Consider the following 19,207-nt stretch of genomic DNA (forward strand, 5'->3'; position numbering starts at 1 on the left):
TTCTTTGATTATGGAACCGGCAGATGTCTCTACCTTGGATGGATCCGGAGCCGCTGTACAGGCACCGACGTCTGAGGGTGTATTCAGGCCTTCCGATATTCATATTAAACCGACTACTTAATTTTTTACTAAAACTACAGAATTTCTCAGGCCCAGAGTTCACACTACGCCTAGGAAACAAGACGACCAAAGTGCATTCTCAAGCTCCCATGCCTCAGAAACAAATGCTTAGAATGGTGGAAGACCTTATTACTTTAATTAAAGAAAGCCAGCCTCCCCCCTCTAAAAGACAAAGAATTGATTTTCCTTCTGATTCTACAGACCATGAGTCCGATGACTCTGACCCCTCTGATTACCAGGATATACCCATATCCACCTATGAGGATTCAGACTCAAAGGATTCCATTTCCCTCTGCCTCCCCTCCAGAGGACTTTTCTTTTGGTGAAATCTTGCATACCCTGAGAGAGAATTTCCGCTGGGAATGCCAGGATTACCCTCAGTCAAAAAAGAGACTTGGAATTTTTAGACATGCCTCAGCACAGGCCTCTAGCTATACCCCCTGTCCTGGATATTGTAGATGATGTCTTCATCTAATCAAGTCTTACCCCTGATACTTTACCTCCAGCTCCTAGAAAGCATGACAGGTACTACAGAGTACATGACTCTCACAAATTTCTCTTTAAAAATCATACTGCGGATCCAGAGGCCATTTCCCAGGGACCTAAAGGTATTAAGGCTACTAGAGCCAAAACCCTACCCCTTCGGACAGGGATTCTAGGGCTTTAGGCAGATGTGGTAAGAAGGTTATATCTCTGCAACTCTTGCCATCAGGGCTTTAAATTGCCATTTTCACATGTGGAAGTACCAGCAGCATATTATGGAACTTATGAAACAAAACTTGTTGTCGATTCCTGATTGTGCAGAAAACAGAGTTAGAAGAGTTAATGCATTCTGCTAACCAAGTTGCTAAACATACCTTGCAGTGTGGTTTTGATGCCTTAGAAGCATCTTGCAGGGCTGCTGTCACTGGGTCTGAAGGCATGCTTGGGCGAAGGAACAAATCTTGCCAGACCATGTCAAAGCAAAATTACTAGATGCTCCATTAAATCAAGAATGTTTGTTTGGTACAAAAGCAGAAGTTCTTAAAAAGATGGAGGAAAAGCTAAATATATGCAAACTAAGATTTCTTACACATACAGCCACCTAGATTCAGTAGGCATTGGCCTTCGAAGAACTGGTCCTTTCCAGTCCCTCCCAGGCCTTCTTAGTCCAAACCCAGGGGCAACATACCACAAAGACTACAGTCTCAGGGTATGCACAAATCTAAACAATGGAGTGCTCCCACTTCAAAAACAGGGAGTGGTAAGCCACCCTCTTATGGAAAAAGTTCACAATGACTTCTCCTGCATCCTTCCCAGCCATTCCCAAGTACTTGCACCCCAGGAGGAAAACTCGCCCTGCATGCAGAAAACTGGGAATACATTACCCAGGACCATTGGGTCTCAAACATTGTATCCCAGGGATACAGATTCTACTTCCATTCACTGCCAACCCCAAGCGTATTGCCAGACCTTCCCCCAAACCAGTGGGCAGAGGTCCAAAAGCATGTACTTTCTCTTCTCAGTATCAGGGCTATTCAACCTGTCCCAACAGAGCAAAGGGGACAGTGTTTATACTCCAGACTGTTTCTGGTGCCCAGAAAAGAAAACTCTTGGCGCCCTATCCTGGATCTGTCAATGCTCAACACCTTCCTGGTGGTACCAAAGTTCAAAATGCTTACACTCCAAAAGCTGCTGCCTATACTAGCCAAGGAAACCTGGCTGGTCACTCTAGACTTAAAAGAAGCTTACCTGCACATCCCCATAAGGGAATCTTGCAGGAAATATCTACATTTCGGGGCAGGCTGTATGCACTATCAGTTCTCTGAACTTCCCTTTGGCTTATCTACTGTGCCCAGGATATTCACAAAGTGCCTGGCTCCAGCCTTTGCATACTGCAGGCAGAATTTACCCATACTTGGACGATTGCCTGATTCAGATGGACAGTCAGGAATTGCTACTTCAGAACCTGACATTTGTAAAGAGACTCGTAACTTCTCTGAGGTATACCATCAATGAAAGGAAATCACATCTGTTACCCAGCCAATAAATTGTATTCCTGGGAGCAAGCTTGAACACAACTTCCCAAATGGCATTCCTCACTCCAGAAAAGCAGGTTTATTTGACAAATTACTTCAAACTACTGGCCACCCAAACCCAGCTATCAGCAAGAAAAATACTGGAAGTCCTAGGGTCCATGGCCTCATGCATTCTCCTAATTCCATATGCAAGACTGCATATGAGGAAACTTCAATGGTACTTAAAAAGTCTCTGTTGTCAACATTCTCAGGACCTGGAAACAGTGATTCCGATCATTCCTTGCCTAAGGACAGAGTTCCTTTGGTGGTCAGAGGCCTGCAACCACAACAAGGGACTCCCTTTCACTCAACCCCGTGCCTCCCAAACCTTGACAACAGACTCATCAGACTATGCATGGGGCGGGGGCTCACATGGCAGGCAAATGCATTCAATGCAAATAGAGTCTAGGACAAATGCACCTGCATATCAATCAAAAAGAAATGTTAGCTATACAGAATGCTCTGACAGCCTTCAAATACCTTATCCTTCCAGGACCACTCTTGATATAGACAGACAACACCACAATCATGTGGTACATAAACAAGCAGGGGGGAACTCATTCCAACCCATTCTGCAGGTCAGCCATGGCTCTGTGGAACACAGCCTTGAGCAACCAAGTGCACCTGCAAGCTCAATTCCTGCCAGGCAAACACAATTCACTGGCAGATGACTTAAGCAGAAATCTAAGGGGCCCGCACGAGTGGAAACTGGAATCCAATTCATTAAAGCTTCTAATCCACAGGTGGGGGACACCAGAGGCAGACCTTTTTGCTTCCCTCCAGAACAACCAATTGAGCAAATTGTGCACCAGACCTCTCCACAGCCAAGCATGGAAAGTGGATGCCCTATCCTTTACATGGGAAAACCTCTCAATTTATGCCTGCCCCCTCTGCTCCTCCTCTCGAAAGTACTACTCAAGATCAAACAGGACAGGCCAAGGACAATCCCTTATTGCACCAGACTGGCCACGCCAGCACTGGTACCCACTTTTACACAGTCTGACAACAGTGCCACCCTGGTACCTGCATCAGATCCCTTCCCTGCTGTCCCAGCTGGGGGGCCAGATTTTGCATCCTGAGCTGCAAACCCTGAACCTAGCAGCCTGGCTTATTCCCTGAATACAAACCCTGAACCTAGCAGCCTGGCTTATTCCCTGAATACAAACCCTGAACCTAGCAGCCTGGCTTATTCCCTGAATACAAACCCTGAACCTAGCAGCCTGGCTTATTCCCTGAATACAAACCCTGAACCTAGCAGCCTGGCTTATTCCCTGAATACATCCCCTGAACCTAGCAGCCTGGCTTATTCCCTGAATACATCCCCTGAACCTAGCAGCCTGGCTTATTCCCTGAATACAAACCCCGAACCTAGCAGCCTGGCTTATTCCCTGAATACAAACCCTGAACCTAGCAACCTGGCTTATTCCCTGAATACAAACCCTGAACCTAGCAGCCTGGCTTATTCCCTGAATACAAACCCTGAACCTAGCAGCCTGGCTTATTCCCTGAATACATCCCCTGAACCTAGCAGCCTGGCTTATTCCCTGAATACATCCCCTGAACCTAGCAGCCTGGCGTATTCCCTGAATACATCCCCTGAACCTAGCAGCCTGGCTTATTCCCTGATACAAACCCTGAACCTAGCAGCCTGGCTTATTCCCTGAATACAAACCCTGAACCTAGCAGCCTGGCTTATTCCCTGAATACATCCCCTGAATCTAACAGCCTGGCTTATTCCCTGAATACATCCCCTGAACCTAGCAGCCTGGCTTATTCCCTGAATACAAACCCTGAACCTAGCAGCCTGGCTTATTCCCTGAATACAAACCCTGAACCTAGCAGCCTGGCTTATTCCCTGAATACAAACCCTGAACCTAGCAACCTGGCTTATTCCCTGAATACAAACCCTGAACCTAGCAGCCTGGCTTATTCCCTGAATACAAACCCTGAACCTAGCAGCCTGGCTTATTCCCTGAATACAAACCCTGAACCTAGCAGCCTGGCTTATTCCCTGAATACATCCCCTGAACCTAGCAGCCTGGCTTATTCCCTGAATACATCCCCTGAACCTAGCAGCCTGGCTTATTCCATTAATACATCCCCTGAACCTAGCAGCCTGGCTTATTCCCTGAATACAAACCCTGAACCTAGCAGCCTGGCTTATTCCCTGAATACAAACCCTGAACCTAGCAGCCTGGCTTATTCCCTGAATACAAACCCTGAACCTAGCAGCCTGGCTTATTCCCTGAATACAAACCCTGAACCTAGCAGCCTGGCTTATTCCCTGAATACATCCCCTGAACCTAGCAGCCTGGGTTATTCCCTGAATACAAACCCTGAACCTAGCAGCCTGGCTTATTCCCTGAATACAAACCCTGAACCTAGCAGCCTGGCTTATTCCCTGAATACAAACCTTGAACCTAGCAGCCTGGCTTATTCCCTGAATACATCCCCTGAACCTAGCAGCCTGGCTTATTCCCTGAATACATCACCTGAATCTAGCAGCCTGGCTTATTCCATGAATACAAACCCTGAACCTAGCAGCCTGGCTTATTCCCTGAATACAAACCCTGAACCTAGCAGCTTGGCTTATTCCCTGAATACAAACCCTGAACCTAGCAGCCTGGCTTATTCCCTGAATACATCCCCTGAACCTAGCAGCCTGGCTTATTCCCTGAATGCAAGCCCTGAACCTAGCAACTTGGCTTATTCACTGAATACAAACCCTGAATCTAACAGCCTGCCTTATTCCCTGAATACATCCCCTGAACCTAGCAGCCTGGCTTATTCCCTGAATACATCCCCTGAACCTGGCAGCATGGCTTATTCCCTGAATACAAACCCTGAACCTAGCAGCCTGGTTTATTCCCTGAATACAAACCCTGAACCTCGCAGCCTGGCTTATTCCCTGAATACATCCCCAGCAACCCTCAGCAAACAGGTGCTGGATGTCATCCTTGACACCAGGAGGCCTAGTACTAGGAAATCCTATACAGAAAAGTGGAAAAGATACTGTTCTTGGAGCCAGTCTCAGGGAAAGGACACATCCATGCCCATCTTACCTCAAATCCTAGATTATCCAGCAGAGCAGCTCTACAAAGGCCTATCCTTCTCATCCATTAAGATTCATACCTCTGCCATCGTAACTCATTATAATACTGAGCCACCCCTCTTCTCTCACCCTCTGATCAAACAGTTCCTGAGAGGAGCTAACAATTTAAGACCCCTGAGGAGAGCACCCACTCCTGCCTGGGACCTTAATTTTGTACTAGAGAAGCTCATGCTTCCCCTTTTGAGCCTGCTGCTACAGCAGAGTTAAAATTCCTCTCTTGGAAAACAGCCTTACTTCTAGCCATCACTTCAGCAAGAGGAGTGTCTGAGTTACAGGCCCTTATGGCTGTGGAACCCTTCATTATCTTCCATGCAGACAGGGTTTCCCTCAGGACTAACCCATCATTTATGCCCAAGGGTGGTATCCAGTGTGGCTTTAAACCAATCCATCCATTTATCAACCTTTTTTCCTAATCCTCAGAATAAAGGGGAAAGGATACTGCACTCCTTGAATGTGCACAGACAGCTTAGGTTCTACCTTGACAGGACTAAACCATTTAGAAAATTTGACCAGCTGCTAGTCAGCTTTGCTACAGGGGCAGAGGGCAAGGCCATTTCAAAGTAAACCATCTCCAAATGGATAACACACTGCATCCATTTCTGCTACATGCACCATGGAAAACCTACCCCACAAGGGATCAGAACCCATTCCACTAGGGCTACCTCAACCTCTACAGCATTTCTCAGGGGAGTCCCTACCAGGGACATCCTGGAAGCTGCAACCTGGAGTTCAATACACACATTCACCAAGCATTAGCACTTGCCTATCTTGTCTACATCCAGAGCTGGATTTGCTACACCAGTCTTACAAGGCCTGCTAGCCAGCCCTAATACTTCTTGACTGCCTCCACCCTTCCTCAGCTTTGGGAATCAACCCAAGTGTGATGACTGCAACAGTGAAACACGAACATAGTACAGTTGTGTACACCTACCATAAATGTAGATGTTCGAGTGTCTTCACTGTTGCAGTCCTGGTTACCCTCCCTCCAGCCCCCTGACTTTTCTGTACTTTCTACCTATCCTCTTTTATGGCCATATCTTATGGCAATGGTATTTACTTTTTACTGGAGGTAATCCACACCATGTAATTGCTTCCTATTTTGGGGGCTCCTGACATCTGGGGCAAGAAAAACTGATGCAATAGCGTCAGCTGCATGGTTTATACCCCTAACAACCTGATGTCATAGAAGAGGAGACGGCATCCGACGCAGAAATCCCAAGACTCTGGTATTCGGGCTGACTGAGGGCTACCTGCAGGTAACCCTAGAGTGATGACTGCAACAGTGAATACACTCGAACATCTACATTTATGGTAGGTGTACACAGCTGTACTTTATGTATACTACAACAGTGAATACACTCGAACATCTACATTTATGGTAGGTGTACACAGCTGTACTTTATGTATACTGCGACAGTGAATACACTCGAACATCTACATTTATGGTAGGTGTACACAACTGTACTTTATGTATACTACAACAGTGAATACACTCGAACATCTACATTTATGGTAGGTGTACACAACTGTACTTTATGTATACTACAACAGTGAATACACTCGAACATCTACATTTATAGTAAGTGCACACACCTGTACTTTATGTATACTGCGACAGTGAATACACTCGAACATCTACATTTATGGTAGGTACACAACTGTACTTTTTGTCCTGTTTGTGTGAGCTGCTAAAATATGAACTTTCGTACTCTTCAGTAAAAGTCCATATGTCAGCCATCTCAGCCTGCTTACCTCTCAGTCCACCATTGTTATCCAGATTAGAGGTGGAGCTGTTTCTCAAAGGGGTCCTTCACATCAGACCATTGAGAAAACCCATCCCTCCTTCTTGGGATTTGAATCTTATTTTGGAGAAACTCACTACTGCTCCATTTGAACCAGCAGCTTCAGCCACCTTAAAGATGTGTACCTGCAAAACGATGCTTCTTGTAGCCCTAATTTTGGCCAGAAGAGTCTCAGAGTTACAAACACTCATGGCTATTCCACCTTACCTCATTTTTCATAAGGACAGGGTCTCACTCCGTACAGCTACCTCCTTCATGTCTAAAGTGGTTAATGAACTATCCCTTGACCAATCTATTCATTTGCCCAGCTTCCCTCCTTCCCGACAGAATGACAGTGAGAGAGTGCTCCCCTCCCTTGATGTTCACAGACAGCTTAGATTCTACCTAACAGGACATCAGGAAGTCCAGCCAACTGTTTGTATCCTTTCAGCCCAGGGCTCGGGGGAAAGCTGTATCCACACAAACTATATCTGCATGGATTTTCAAAACTATATCTGTCTGCTACTCCTTCCATGGAAGACAGTTACCCTACTTGGTGAGAGCTCACTCAACCAGAGCAGTGGTCTCTTCAGGGGCATTCTTCAAAGGGCTAGACACAGCCACCATTTTAGAGACAGCTTGAATGGTTTTCAATCCACTCTTTAAGTAAACATCAAAAAATTGTACTGCATCTCTAAAGCTATGGCAGGGTTTGCTAAAAGCCATTCTCCATGGATTCCTGGAGACTGCATCCTCTTACTCATCCCATATTACAGGCTGAGCTTTGGTACACTCCCACATGTTAGAATACTGATCCTGCATGGATTCCTGGAGAATGCATCCTCTCCCTCCTCCCATATCGCAGGCTGAGCTTTGGTACACTCCCACATGTTAGAATACTGATCCTGCATGGATTTCTGGAGACTGCATCCTCTTCCTCCTCCCATATCACAGGCTGAGCTTTGGTACACTCCCACCTGTTAGAATACTGATCCTGCATGGATTCCTGGAGACTTGCATCCTCTTCCTCCGCCCATATCACAGGCTGAGCTTTGGTACACTCCCACATATTAGAATACTGATCCTGCATGGATTCCTGGAGACTGCATCCTCTTCCTCATCCCATACAGCAGGTTGAGCTTTGGTACTCCCAGATGTTAGAATACTGATCCTGCATGGATTCATGGAGACTGCATCCTCTTCCTCATCCCATATCACAGGCTGAGCTTTGGTACTCCCACATTGATCCCGCATGGATTCCTGGAGACTGCATCCTCTTCCTCCTCCCATATCACATGCTGAGCTTTGTTACTCCCACATGTTAGAATGTTCCTGCAGGGATTCCTGGAGACTGCATCCTCTTCCTCGTCCCATATCACAGGCTGAGCTTTGGTGCTCCCACATGTTAGAATACTGATCCTCCATGGATTCCTGGAGAATGCATCCTGTTCCTCATCCCATATCATAGGATAAGCTTTGGTGCTCCCACATGTTAGAATACCGATCCTGCATGGATTCTTGGAGACTGCATCCTCTTCCTCATCCCATATCACAGGCTGAGCTTTGGCACTCCTACATGTTATTACACTGATCCTGCATGGATTCCTGGAGACTGCATCCTCTTCCTCCTCCCATATCACAGGCTGAGCTTTGGTACTCCCACATGTTAGAATACTGATCCTGCATGGATTCCTGGAGACTACATCCTCTTCCTCCTCCCATAAAACAGGCTGAGCTTTAGTACACTTCCACATGTTAGAATACTGATCTTCCATGGATTTCTGGAGACTGCATCCTCTTCCTCCTCCCATATCACAGGCTGAACTTTGGTACTCCCACATGTTAGAATACTGATCCTGCATTGATTCATGGAGACTGCATCCTCTTCCTCCCATTTCACAGGCTGGGCTTTGGTACCCCCACGTTTTAGAATACTGATCCTGCATGGATTCCTGGAGACTGCATCCTCTTCCTCCTTCCATATCACATGCTGAGCTTTGGTACTCCCACATTTTAGAACACTGATCCTCCATGGATTTCTGAAGACTGCATCCTCTTCCTCCTCCCATATCACATGCTGAGCTTTGGCACTCCTACATGTTAGAATACTGATCCTGCATGGATTCCTGGAGACTGCATCCTCTTCCTCCTCCCATATCACAGGCTGAGCTTTGGTACTCCCACATGTTAGAATACTGATCCTGCATTGATTCCTGGAGTCTACATCCTCTTCCTCCTCCCATAACCAAGGTTGAGCTTTGGAACTCCCACATGTTAGAATACTGATTCTGCATGGATTCCTGGAGATTGCATCCTCTTCCTCATCCCATATCACAGGCTGAGCTTTGGTACACTCCCACCTGTTAGAATACTGATCCTGCATGGATTTCTGGAGACTGCATCCTCTTCCTCCTCCCATATCACAGGCTGAGCTTTGGTACACTCCCACCTGTTAGAATACTGACCCTGCATGGATTCCTGGAGACTGCATCCTCTTCCTCCTCCCATATCACAGGCTGAGCTTTGGTACACTCCCAGATATTAGAATACTGATCCTGGATGGATTCCTGGAGACAGCATCCTCTTCTTCATCCCATATAACAGGCTGAGCTTTGGTACTCCCACATGTTAGAATACTGATCCTGCATGGATTCCTGGAGACTGCATCCTCTCCCTCCTCCCATATCACAGACTGAGCTTTAGTACACTCCCACTTGTTAGAATACTGATCCTGCATGGATTCCTGGAGACTGCATCCTCTTCCAACTCCCATATCACAGGCTGAGCTCTGGTACACTCCCACATGTTAGAATACTGATCCTGCATGGATTCCTGGAGACTGCATCCTCTTCCAACTCCCATATCACAGGCTGAGCTCTGGTACACTCCCACATGTTAGAATACTGATCCTGCATGGATTCCTAAAGACTGCATCCTCTCCCTCCTCCCATATCACAGACTGAGCTTTAGTACACTCCCACTTGTTAGAATACTTATCCTGCATGGATTCCTGGAGACTGCATCCTCTTCCAACTCCCATATCACAGGTTGAGCTCTGGTACACTCCCACTTGTTAGAATACTGATCCTGCATGGATTCCTGGAGACTGCATCCTCTTCCTCCTCCCATATCTCAGGCTGAGCTTTGGTACACTCTCACATGTTAGAATACTGATCCTGCGTGGATTCCTGGAGACTGCATCCTCTTCCTCATCCCATATCACAGGCTGAGCTTTGGTACACTCCCACATGTTAGAATACTGATCTTGCACGGATTCCTGGAGACTGCATCCTCTTCCTCATCCCATATCACAGGCTGAGCTTTGGTACACTCCCACATGTTAGAATACTGAACTTGCACGGATTCCTGGAGACTGCATCCTCTTCCTCATCCCATATCACAGGCTGAGCTTTGGTACTCCCATATGTTAGAATACTGATCCTGCATGGATTCCTGGAGACTGCATCCTCTCCCTCCTCCCATATCACAGGCTGAGCTTTGGTACTCCCACATGTTAGAATACTGATACTGCATGGATTCCTGGAGACTGCATCCTCTTCCTCCTCCCATATCACAGGCTGAGCTTTGGTACACTCCCACATGCAACATGCTGCAACATCAGAATAGAAGGACATAGAATAGTTGTGTAAAATTTTGCGATGACAATAGATGTCCTTCTCTCCCATGTTGCAGTATTCCTGTCCCTCCCTCCTACCCCCCCCCCCCAGGACCTTTTCCCTTTCCTGGATGGCATCCTTTCAGCTTATCTTAGACTATTGTCTGACTGGGGCATTCAGTTCTGAGCATGCAGATATCACATTTATGGCCCACGGTTTATGGTCCCTGTATGTGATGTCCCATGTACCTTTCAGCAGCCAGGATAAGCTTTTGTATATGAGCTGGATGTTCTGGTAGCCTTAGGCGGGGGATCTCCACGTTAGAATACTGCAATGTGGAAGAGAAGGACATCTATGATTATGGTAGAATTTTATACAACAATTCTTTCTAATACCATGAAATAATAAAATGTATTAGTATTACAAACTACTTTATGTTTAAAAAGAACATTAGAATCTTTATTTCATTAATTTCATAATAATGCTCTTGTATTCTTTGTTTAAATTGATATTCTATTCTTCCAACATTGAAACAAAAACATGAATTAAAAAAAGGCTAGGTATACCACACCTTTGCTATTACAATCATATCTAGAGGTAAATTTAAACTTTAATTAATACTTCAAGTATAATTCATTTCCTTCAAAAATATATTTGCAGTACCCATGGGTGCCACATTTTTTGGTCCCCATTGGTTTCTTATTATGTTGATTTGTGCAAAATTGTATACCCATCTCTAGTTTCTGTTTAATGTTAGCATTTCTAAAGAAAGTAAAATGAGGTCTACTGCCTAGCCGTTTACACAAATCTCTATCATGGGAAATTATATTCCAGTTATTAATAATTGGTAAAATATGATGGCCATCCTTAATATATGTGTTATTTTATACACATACGATTTATATATCCTGGCATCCCCTTAGTGACTTATTTATTGCTATTAATTATAAGTTAAACCTGCTCCCAAAATTGGTTTAAATTTTTGTTGCCTTCTCTGAACAATCTCCTGTCTAATGTTTATAAGCATATCTAAGGGGTAACCCCTCATCAGAAACATATTAAGAGGAACATTTAATTCAATACATAAAAATTGTCAGAAATAATTCTTGATACTCTAACCATTTGACACTTAACTAAACTTTTTTTTCTGTTTGATAGGGTGGTACATATCTACAAAAATGAAGGTGACAGTTGGAGAAAGTTGGTTTTCTATGTATAGTAGACTTAAAGTTTCCTATCTTTAAATCCTTAATCATTGAAACTTTTAAGTAATTGATATTGACGCTAGAGCATTGATAAGTAAAGTTAAAAATGCACTAGTATAATTAATATGTTATAAATTGAGCCAGCTGTTCATAATCACCTTTATGTAGCATAAATATATTATCCAAAAATCAAAACAGGTTTATAATATTAGAACAATATGTAGAATTCAAAACAACCTTCTGTTCCCAAAACCACCTAAGTAAATCAACAAAAAGTGGGGCTCATGCAGCTCCCATCACCACCCTGCTAAATTGCTTGTAGTATTCCCCTACAAACTAAATATAATTGTTCTTCAGAATAGTTTACATAAATTAAATAATAAAATTATTTTCACTGTTGGACAAGAATTCATATATACAAAGGTCCTCATTAAAACAACATAAACCAATATTGTAGGGAATATAAGAGAAATGATCAACCACATCTATAGTAACCAAAAGCCAAATGGGATGAAATACTCTGATTTTATTTGGCCTGAAAAGTTCCGCAAATCCTTAAGAATGTATTAACATTTAGACCTTACAGACACAGGGTTTGGGGTTTGATACTCACATGATGTAATTGGCTAGGCTTGGCTAGGTGTAAAATGGCTAACAAGGACAGTTAGCCTAGTACTAATCTATGAACCTATGAAATGTTTAACTACTCTGTCTCCTTAGAGTTCCAGCAGGTGAGGTTTTGAATCACCCACCACAACAATTGGTCTAAAAGGAAGTTCCTCAGTGTTCTTATGAACTTTTGGAATGCCAGATAAGCATGGGGACTATATGATGTTGTGCATGTAAAAATCGTAACAATTTATCAGTCACCCATGGCTAACCAAATCCTTGGGAAATAAATCAGTTTTACCGTATGCAATATTAATCTCATTTTTAGACATCCTAATGTATTCAGTATCATTATTAAGTAGGTTGAATATCCTACTAGAATAGTCAGTGGTGTTCCTGGCTGTGAGATGTGCAAACAAGTGTATCTGCATACTGTATCAGGGAGGCCTGTTGTGTGGATGTGTGGAGGGTGTGGGTGAGAGTCTTAAAGAGGAGGGGCCAAGGATACAGCCTTGTGGTACACCAGTGGTGACTGGGAGGTATGGAGAGAGGGTGAGTGCCATTTTACTGACTCTCCAATTGTCTCGTTGATATTTTTGCATTAAGATTGTAAACCTTTTGCATTAGCATTGAGATATTGTAAAAATCTTTAATTCGTTGAACCGGGGTTACAGTTTATTAAGCAGATGGCTGAGTCATCTCTGAAATGCTGGTCTGTTTTATTTATTTTTAAAGTTATCCATCATGTCCTTGCAGCTAAGTACTGAAAACATGCAGCAATTTCCTGAAGTGTGTTTAACCATATTTTGTTTTTGCTTTTGTTATGCAGGATTTAATATCTCAGTGGAACAGCTGCTGCTGCTAATTGAAAAACCCAACGAACTTCCATTTAATATCAAAGAAGACATAACTGGTGTTCGTCTAGGTCTTCCTGGATTCACCTCAGCTAGTAAGTAGATGGCTAGTAATGGAGTGAATTGGCTTAATTCATATTTAAGACCTCAGATGGAAAAAGATGAAAACGTGACTAATGATGAATAAATATCAAGTATATCCAGGATGTAACAAATGTCATTTATTTATGAACTTTCCAAAAATATTGTAATAAATCTATGATTAAACTGGACTCTCACAGTATAATTAATCAGTGAAGTCATAGGATCTTACTTGCAGCATCTGGTCAGGAAACAGTAATATGTGCTGTCAGATAATATGGCTGTCTGGTACAGTACATGATTAGTAAAGTCAGTGGAAAAAAAAAAAGAAGTTATGTACTCAGCATAACGTTCCATTTTTTTATAGATGGGTTTGGAGCCAATCCTCGGCTCCGAGTCGACCAACTACAAAGCTCGAGGTCTTCAGACAGCTCGAGGCCAAGTCCCTATCCCATGATGCACCTCATGTTACCTCAGATCTTGTTTGCTGCCTCTAACAATACCATATGCCATGCTATCCCTCTTTTAGGTAAGGAAATCATAGGAAGGACAAAGCAGCCATGATAAAACATGAATCTCGGTCCGTGAAAAAGCCTGGAGGGGGTCGGAGGGTGGGAAGTAAGACTGAAGGCGAGATGAACAACTCACATGGAATGTTAGTGTGAGTACATAATTTCTTTATGTGAAGTTGTTCTATCTCTCCATTCATTCTTACAGATGGGTAACGTCCCAAGCACCATCTTTCTTGGGTGTCTCATGGGAGTATCTTTCTCAGAACAGTGGAACCAAAGGAAGCCCTGTCGACTTTGTAATGAGTGATAAAAGTATAAGGCTTTGACCAAGTGGCTGCTGCACAAATACTATCTATTGGTAGCCTGACAGTAAAGGCTGAAGATGTGGAAACAGCTCTGGTTGAATGAGCTTTTATTTTGTGTTGCAGAGGTATATTGGCAGCTGAGTAAGTGAAGGTGATGCAATCAGATAACCATTTCGAAAGAGTAGTTTTTGCCACACGTCTAACTTTTTCTGGAGTCTGAAAAGGAAACAAAATGTTGTTCGGATCTTCTAAATTCTTTGGTTCTATCTAGGTAAAATCAAAGATGTCTGTGAACATCAAGTTTGTGCAGCATATACTCCACGTTATTGGTGTGTTTGGGAAAAAAAATACAGTAATTCTATGGTTTGGTTAAGGTTAGCTTCAGTACAAACTTTAGGTAAGAATGAAGGATTTGTTCGTAGTGAAACTCTTATCAGAATGAAAAATCAAATACTGGGGTTTTATAGACAAGGCCTGTATCTCTGAACCTCTTCGGGCAGATGTGATGGCTACTAAAAAGACAGTCTTCCAAGACAAAAATTTTAAATTGCATGAAGAAGCTGCCTCAAATAGTGGAAGAATGATGCGTGAAAGCATACGATTTAGATTCCAAGGTGTATAAGGGGATTTGACGAGTGGTATAAGGTGGAGAGTACCCTTGAGAAAAGCTTTGGATAGCTTGTGTGACATTACATTAAAGCCTTCAGTATCAAGATGAAATTTAGAGATCTCAGCGAGCTGCACACGAATGATGGCTGCCGCTGCTCCCTTGTTGATAAGCATAGTCAAAAATTCTAGGATGGAGGAAATAGGGGCTAGGTATAGGTCAGTGTTATTTTGAGAAGCCCATATGGAAAATCTATTCCATTTGCCGAGGTATAATTTCCTAGTAGATGATTTGTGAGAGGATATTAAAATATGTTGTGTTTCAGTTGAGAGGTTATGTTGGAAATTGGAGCAGCCAAGCTGTCAATTTCAGGGACTGGAGGAAGGGATGAAGAGCCCCCGATGAGTGCATCAGAAGGTCTGGAATTGGATCTAGAATCCAAGGCTCTTCCAATACATGAAGTCAAAGAAAGGGGAACCAAATCTGATGAGGCCAGTGGGGGGGGGTATAAGAATGATGGTCCTTCCCATGGCTTTGGCTTTCTGTAACACTTTGGGTATCAGGGGTATTGGTGGGAAGGCATAAAGGAGACCCGGGAGCCAATCGTATACGAGTGCATCCCTTTGAGCATCTCCCGGAGGGGGGATTAGGGCAAAATAGCTTCTACATTTTGTGTTTATGGGGGATGCAAAGAGATCGCAGCAAGGCTGGCCCTATCTATGGAATATTCTTTCCACTATTTCTTCTTTGAGGGACCACTCGTGAGGCAACAAAATTGCCCTCCTCAGTTTGTCTATCATGTTAGGTTTCCCTGGGATGTGCATTGCTATCAGAAAGCGCTGGGTGGAGATAGCCCACTGCCATACTCTTAGAGCCTCTCGACAAAGGGGATAGGACCTGGTTCCTCCTTGTTTGTTTATATACCAGACCACCGACATGTTGTCCATCTGAATTGCAATTGTCCCCAGAGGGAGAGAGTCCTGAAAGTACTGCAATGCCAAGAGTACCGCTCTCATCTCCAGGACATTGATATGCAAATATGTCTCTTGTTCGGTCCATGTGCCTTCGGCTGTTCTTCCCTGAAAATGCCCCCCCTCACCCGATCAAGGAAGCATTCTTGGTCACAGTGGCCACTGGTGAGTGTAGGATAAAAGGGCGACCTATCATTACTTGGAAAGAGGTCAAGCACCACCGAAGATCCTTTTTGCAGGAGTTTGTTAGAATGATGAGATGTGACATTGGGAGTTCTTGATAGGACCATTGCGTGAACAGGAGCCATTGTAGAATACGCATGTGCATACGACCCAAGGGAATTGCTATTATTGCAGCCGCCATCGTCCCCAACAATTTTAGCACACGTGAGGCTGGTGACTTGCCTCTGGATATGAGGTTCAGAATTTGTTGTCGAAGTACCAATATCCTTTCTGAAGGAAGTTTTAAAGTGGTGGTGGTGTCCAGATCTGCTCCAATAAAAACTATATGTTGTGATGGCAACAAGGCAGATGTTTCTAAGTTTATGGTAATCCCCAGTTGATTGCAAAGAATAAGAATGGTGTCCCTGGCTTGTATAAGCTGATGCCTGGTGGTGGTGATGAGGAGTCAATCGTCTAAGTACAGAAACACCTGGAATCCCAAACACCTCACGTGAGCCGTGACCACTGCCATACATTTGGGACACTCTGAGGACTATAGTGAGACCAAAGGGCAGGGCTCAAAACTGGTAATGATTGGCTCCCAGCTGGAAGCGCAGATGATCCCTAGATGGTCTGGCCATTTTTATGTTATAGTACACATCCTGGAGCTCTATCGAACACATCCAATTGTCTTTCCCTAAAAAGGGAAGTATCATCTTTAGCATGACCATCCAGAACTTCTCCTTCTTGACAGATCTGATGTTCTTAGTCGGCCCAAATACCAGAGGCTAAGTATTTCTGCGTCGGTTGCTATCGCTCCAGGACTGACATCAGGTCATCAGTGGTATAAAATCAAGCAGCCGACACCATTACACAAAGTCTTTCTTACTGAGGAGCCCAAAGCAGAAGCAGTTCGCACGAGTGCCGGTTGGCTGCTACCTGAGTTTTCGTTTCCGAATTGAAGTTGAAGTCTTCTAAAGCTAAGTACCCCATTGGGGATCCTTTTTTCTTGCTCTAACCGATGTCAGAAAAAGTTAACAATTGCCTCGCCTGTGGAAAGCAAATACCACCCCAAGACTTCCATTCTTACTGCATCACCTGTTTAGGTCCAGACCACGACGTCCCCTGCTGTCGCTTTTGTGCTTTGATCAACGCCAAAACTATACGTCGTCGGTTCCTTATTGTAGCTACATATTTTTGCTGTCAGTCCTCGAATTCTGATATGGCTTCGGTAAGCCATCCAACTACTGATCTTCTGAAAAAACATAAGGATAAAGACAGAGACAGACCGCACAGGTCCAAAACTGCCGACAACGCTTCCGTTAAGCTAGTCATCAGTTCTCCGGTCCTCAGTGAGGTGCTTTCACAACCCCTGATGCCCACTTCTGTGGATTCGCAGGCCGCTACCAAGACCCTTTTGGAGTCCGGTATGCTGCAAGACTCTTCTTCAACTAAGGATCCTGCGGATATCTCTACTTTGGATGGGTCCGGAGCACTTAGCAGGCACCAGCTTCCGAAGAAGTACTTCGCACTGCCTATACTCGACACAGACTGACTTCTTTCGCATCTTCAGTTCTTTCGAAAACCGAGTTTCTAAGGCACAGAGTACGAACCACACCCAAAAAACCGAGACCCAAGCTCAGGCACCTGCTTCCTTGCCTCAGTCCCAAATGCTTAAATTGGTGGAAGACCTTATAATGCTTATTAGGGGAAGCCAGGCTACCCCTTCCAAAAGAAAAAGAGACTTATCCCCAGTAGTTTTATCTGAACAGGTGTCCAATGACTCCGATGCATCTGAATATGAAGATATGCAACCCCTCTCTGCTTATGAGGATTCTGATGCAGAGGAATCCATCCCCTCAGCCTCTCCACCTGAGGACTTTTCCTTTAGGGAAACTCTACATGCTTTAAGGGAGCATTTCCAATGGGAATGTCAGGACTATCCTCAGTCAAAAAAGAGACTCAGAGAATTCTTGGATCTACCACAGCACAGATTTCTGGCCATTCCTCTTGTCCTGGATGTTGTGGATGATGTTTTTATGGAATCCAGTCTGACTCCTGACACCCTCCCTCCTGCTCCCAGGAAACCTGACAGGTATTATAGAGTCCCTGACTCTCACAAATTTCTTTTCAAAAATCCTACTGCTGACCCCGAGGTCATCTCTCAAGGACCTAAAGGAATCAAAGCAACTTCAGCTAAGAATCCCACCTCCTCAGATAGGGATTCCTGAGAATTAGACAGATGGGGTAAAAAAAGTATACACTTCTGCCACTCTTGCTATTAGAGCATTAAATTGTCAGTTCCGCATGCTGAAAACAAAAAATATCTTCTTTTCCTGCTTGTGCAGAAAATAGAATTACAAGAGTTTATGCATTTTGCAAGTCAAGTAACTAAGCACACCGTACAATGTGGTTTTGACTCCCTAAAAGCATCTTGCAGTGCAGCAGTCACTGGTTCGGTCCTAAGAAGGCATGCTTGGCTTAAGGACCAGACCATGTCAAATCCAAATTATTGGATGCCCCCTTGTACAAAGACAACTTATTTGGCACCAAGACAGAAGAGGTCTTAAAAAAATGGAAGATAAAGCTAAATCTATACATACAGTTAAAGACTTCTTACAGGTCCAGCCACCGAGGTTCAGTAGGCATTGCCCTTCCAAGCACTGGTCCTTTCCTGCCCCCTCCAGGTCAACTCAGCCCAGACCCAGGGGAAGCAGACCCCCCAGACAACAGCCCCAGGGAATGCAGAGAGCTAAGCAATGGAGTTCCCCCTCTTCAAAAACAGGGAGTGCAAAGCCACCCCCTTATGGTAAGAACTCACAATGACTTTACATTTCCACCCCCTCCCTCTGCCCACCTGCTCATGCCCCTAGGAGGAAAACTCTCCTTCCACGCATGTAACTGGGCAACCATTGCCAACAACCACTGGGTCCTCAAAATAGTGTCCCAGGGATACAAATTTTATTTCCACACTCTGCCAACCCAGAAAGGGTTCCCAGATCTTCCTCCAAACCAGTGGGCAGAGGCCAAAAAGCAAGTCCTTTCCCTGCTCTCCATGAGGGCAATAAAACATGTTCCTGCAGAACAGATAGGCCAAGGTTTCTACTCCAGACTCTTCCTAGTACCCAGAAAAGAGGGCACATGGCACCCCATCCTCTATCTATCCATTCTAAACACCTTTCTGGTGATACCAAAATTCAAAATGCTCACCCTC

At 44.3% G+C, this 19,207-nt stretch overlaps 1 protein-coding gene across 2 annotated transcripts in view; it reads left to right on the forward strand.

Annotated features, from left to right (window-relative positions):
* The window catches only part of LOC122788430 (oocyte zinc finger protein XlCOF6-like), a 436,284-nt gene that overhangs the window by 349,772 nt on the left and 67,305 nt on the right, over positions 1 to 19,207 (forward strand). For both annotated transcript variants that reach the window (XM_044055497.1, XM_044055498.1), the window contains exon 3: positions 13,331 to 13,450. In XM_044055497.1, coding sequence (XP_043911432.1) covers positions 13,331 to 13,450 — 120 coding nt within the window. The remainder of the gene's footprint in view (positions 1 to 13,330; positions 13,451 to 19,207) is intronic.

Source organism: Protopterus annectens, chromosome 13.part0, assembly GCF_019279795.1.
Source record: "Protopterus annectens isolate FY-2018-M chromosome 13.part0, PAN1.0, whole genome shotgun sequence".
Taxonomy (NCBI): Eukaryota; Metazoa; Chordata; order Ceratodontiformes; family Protopteridae; genus Protopterus; species Protopterus annectens.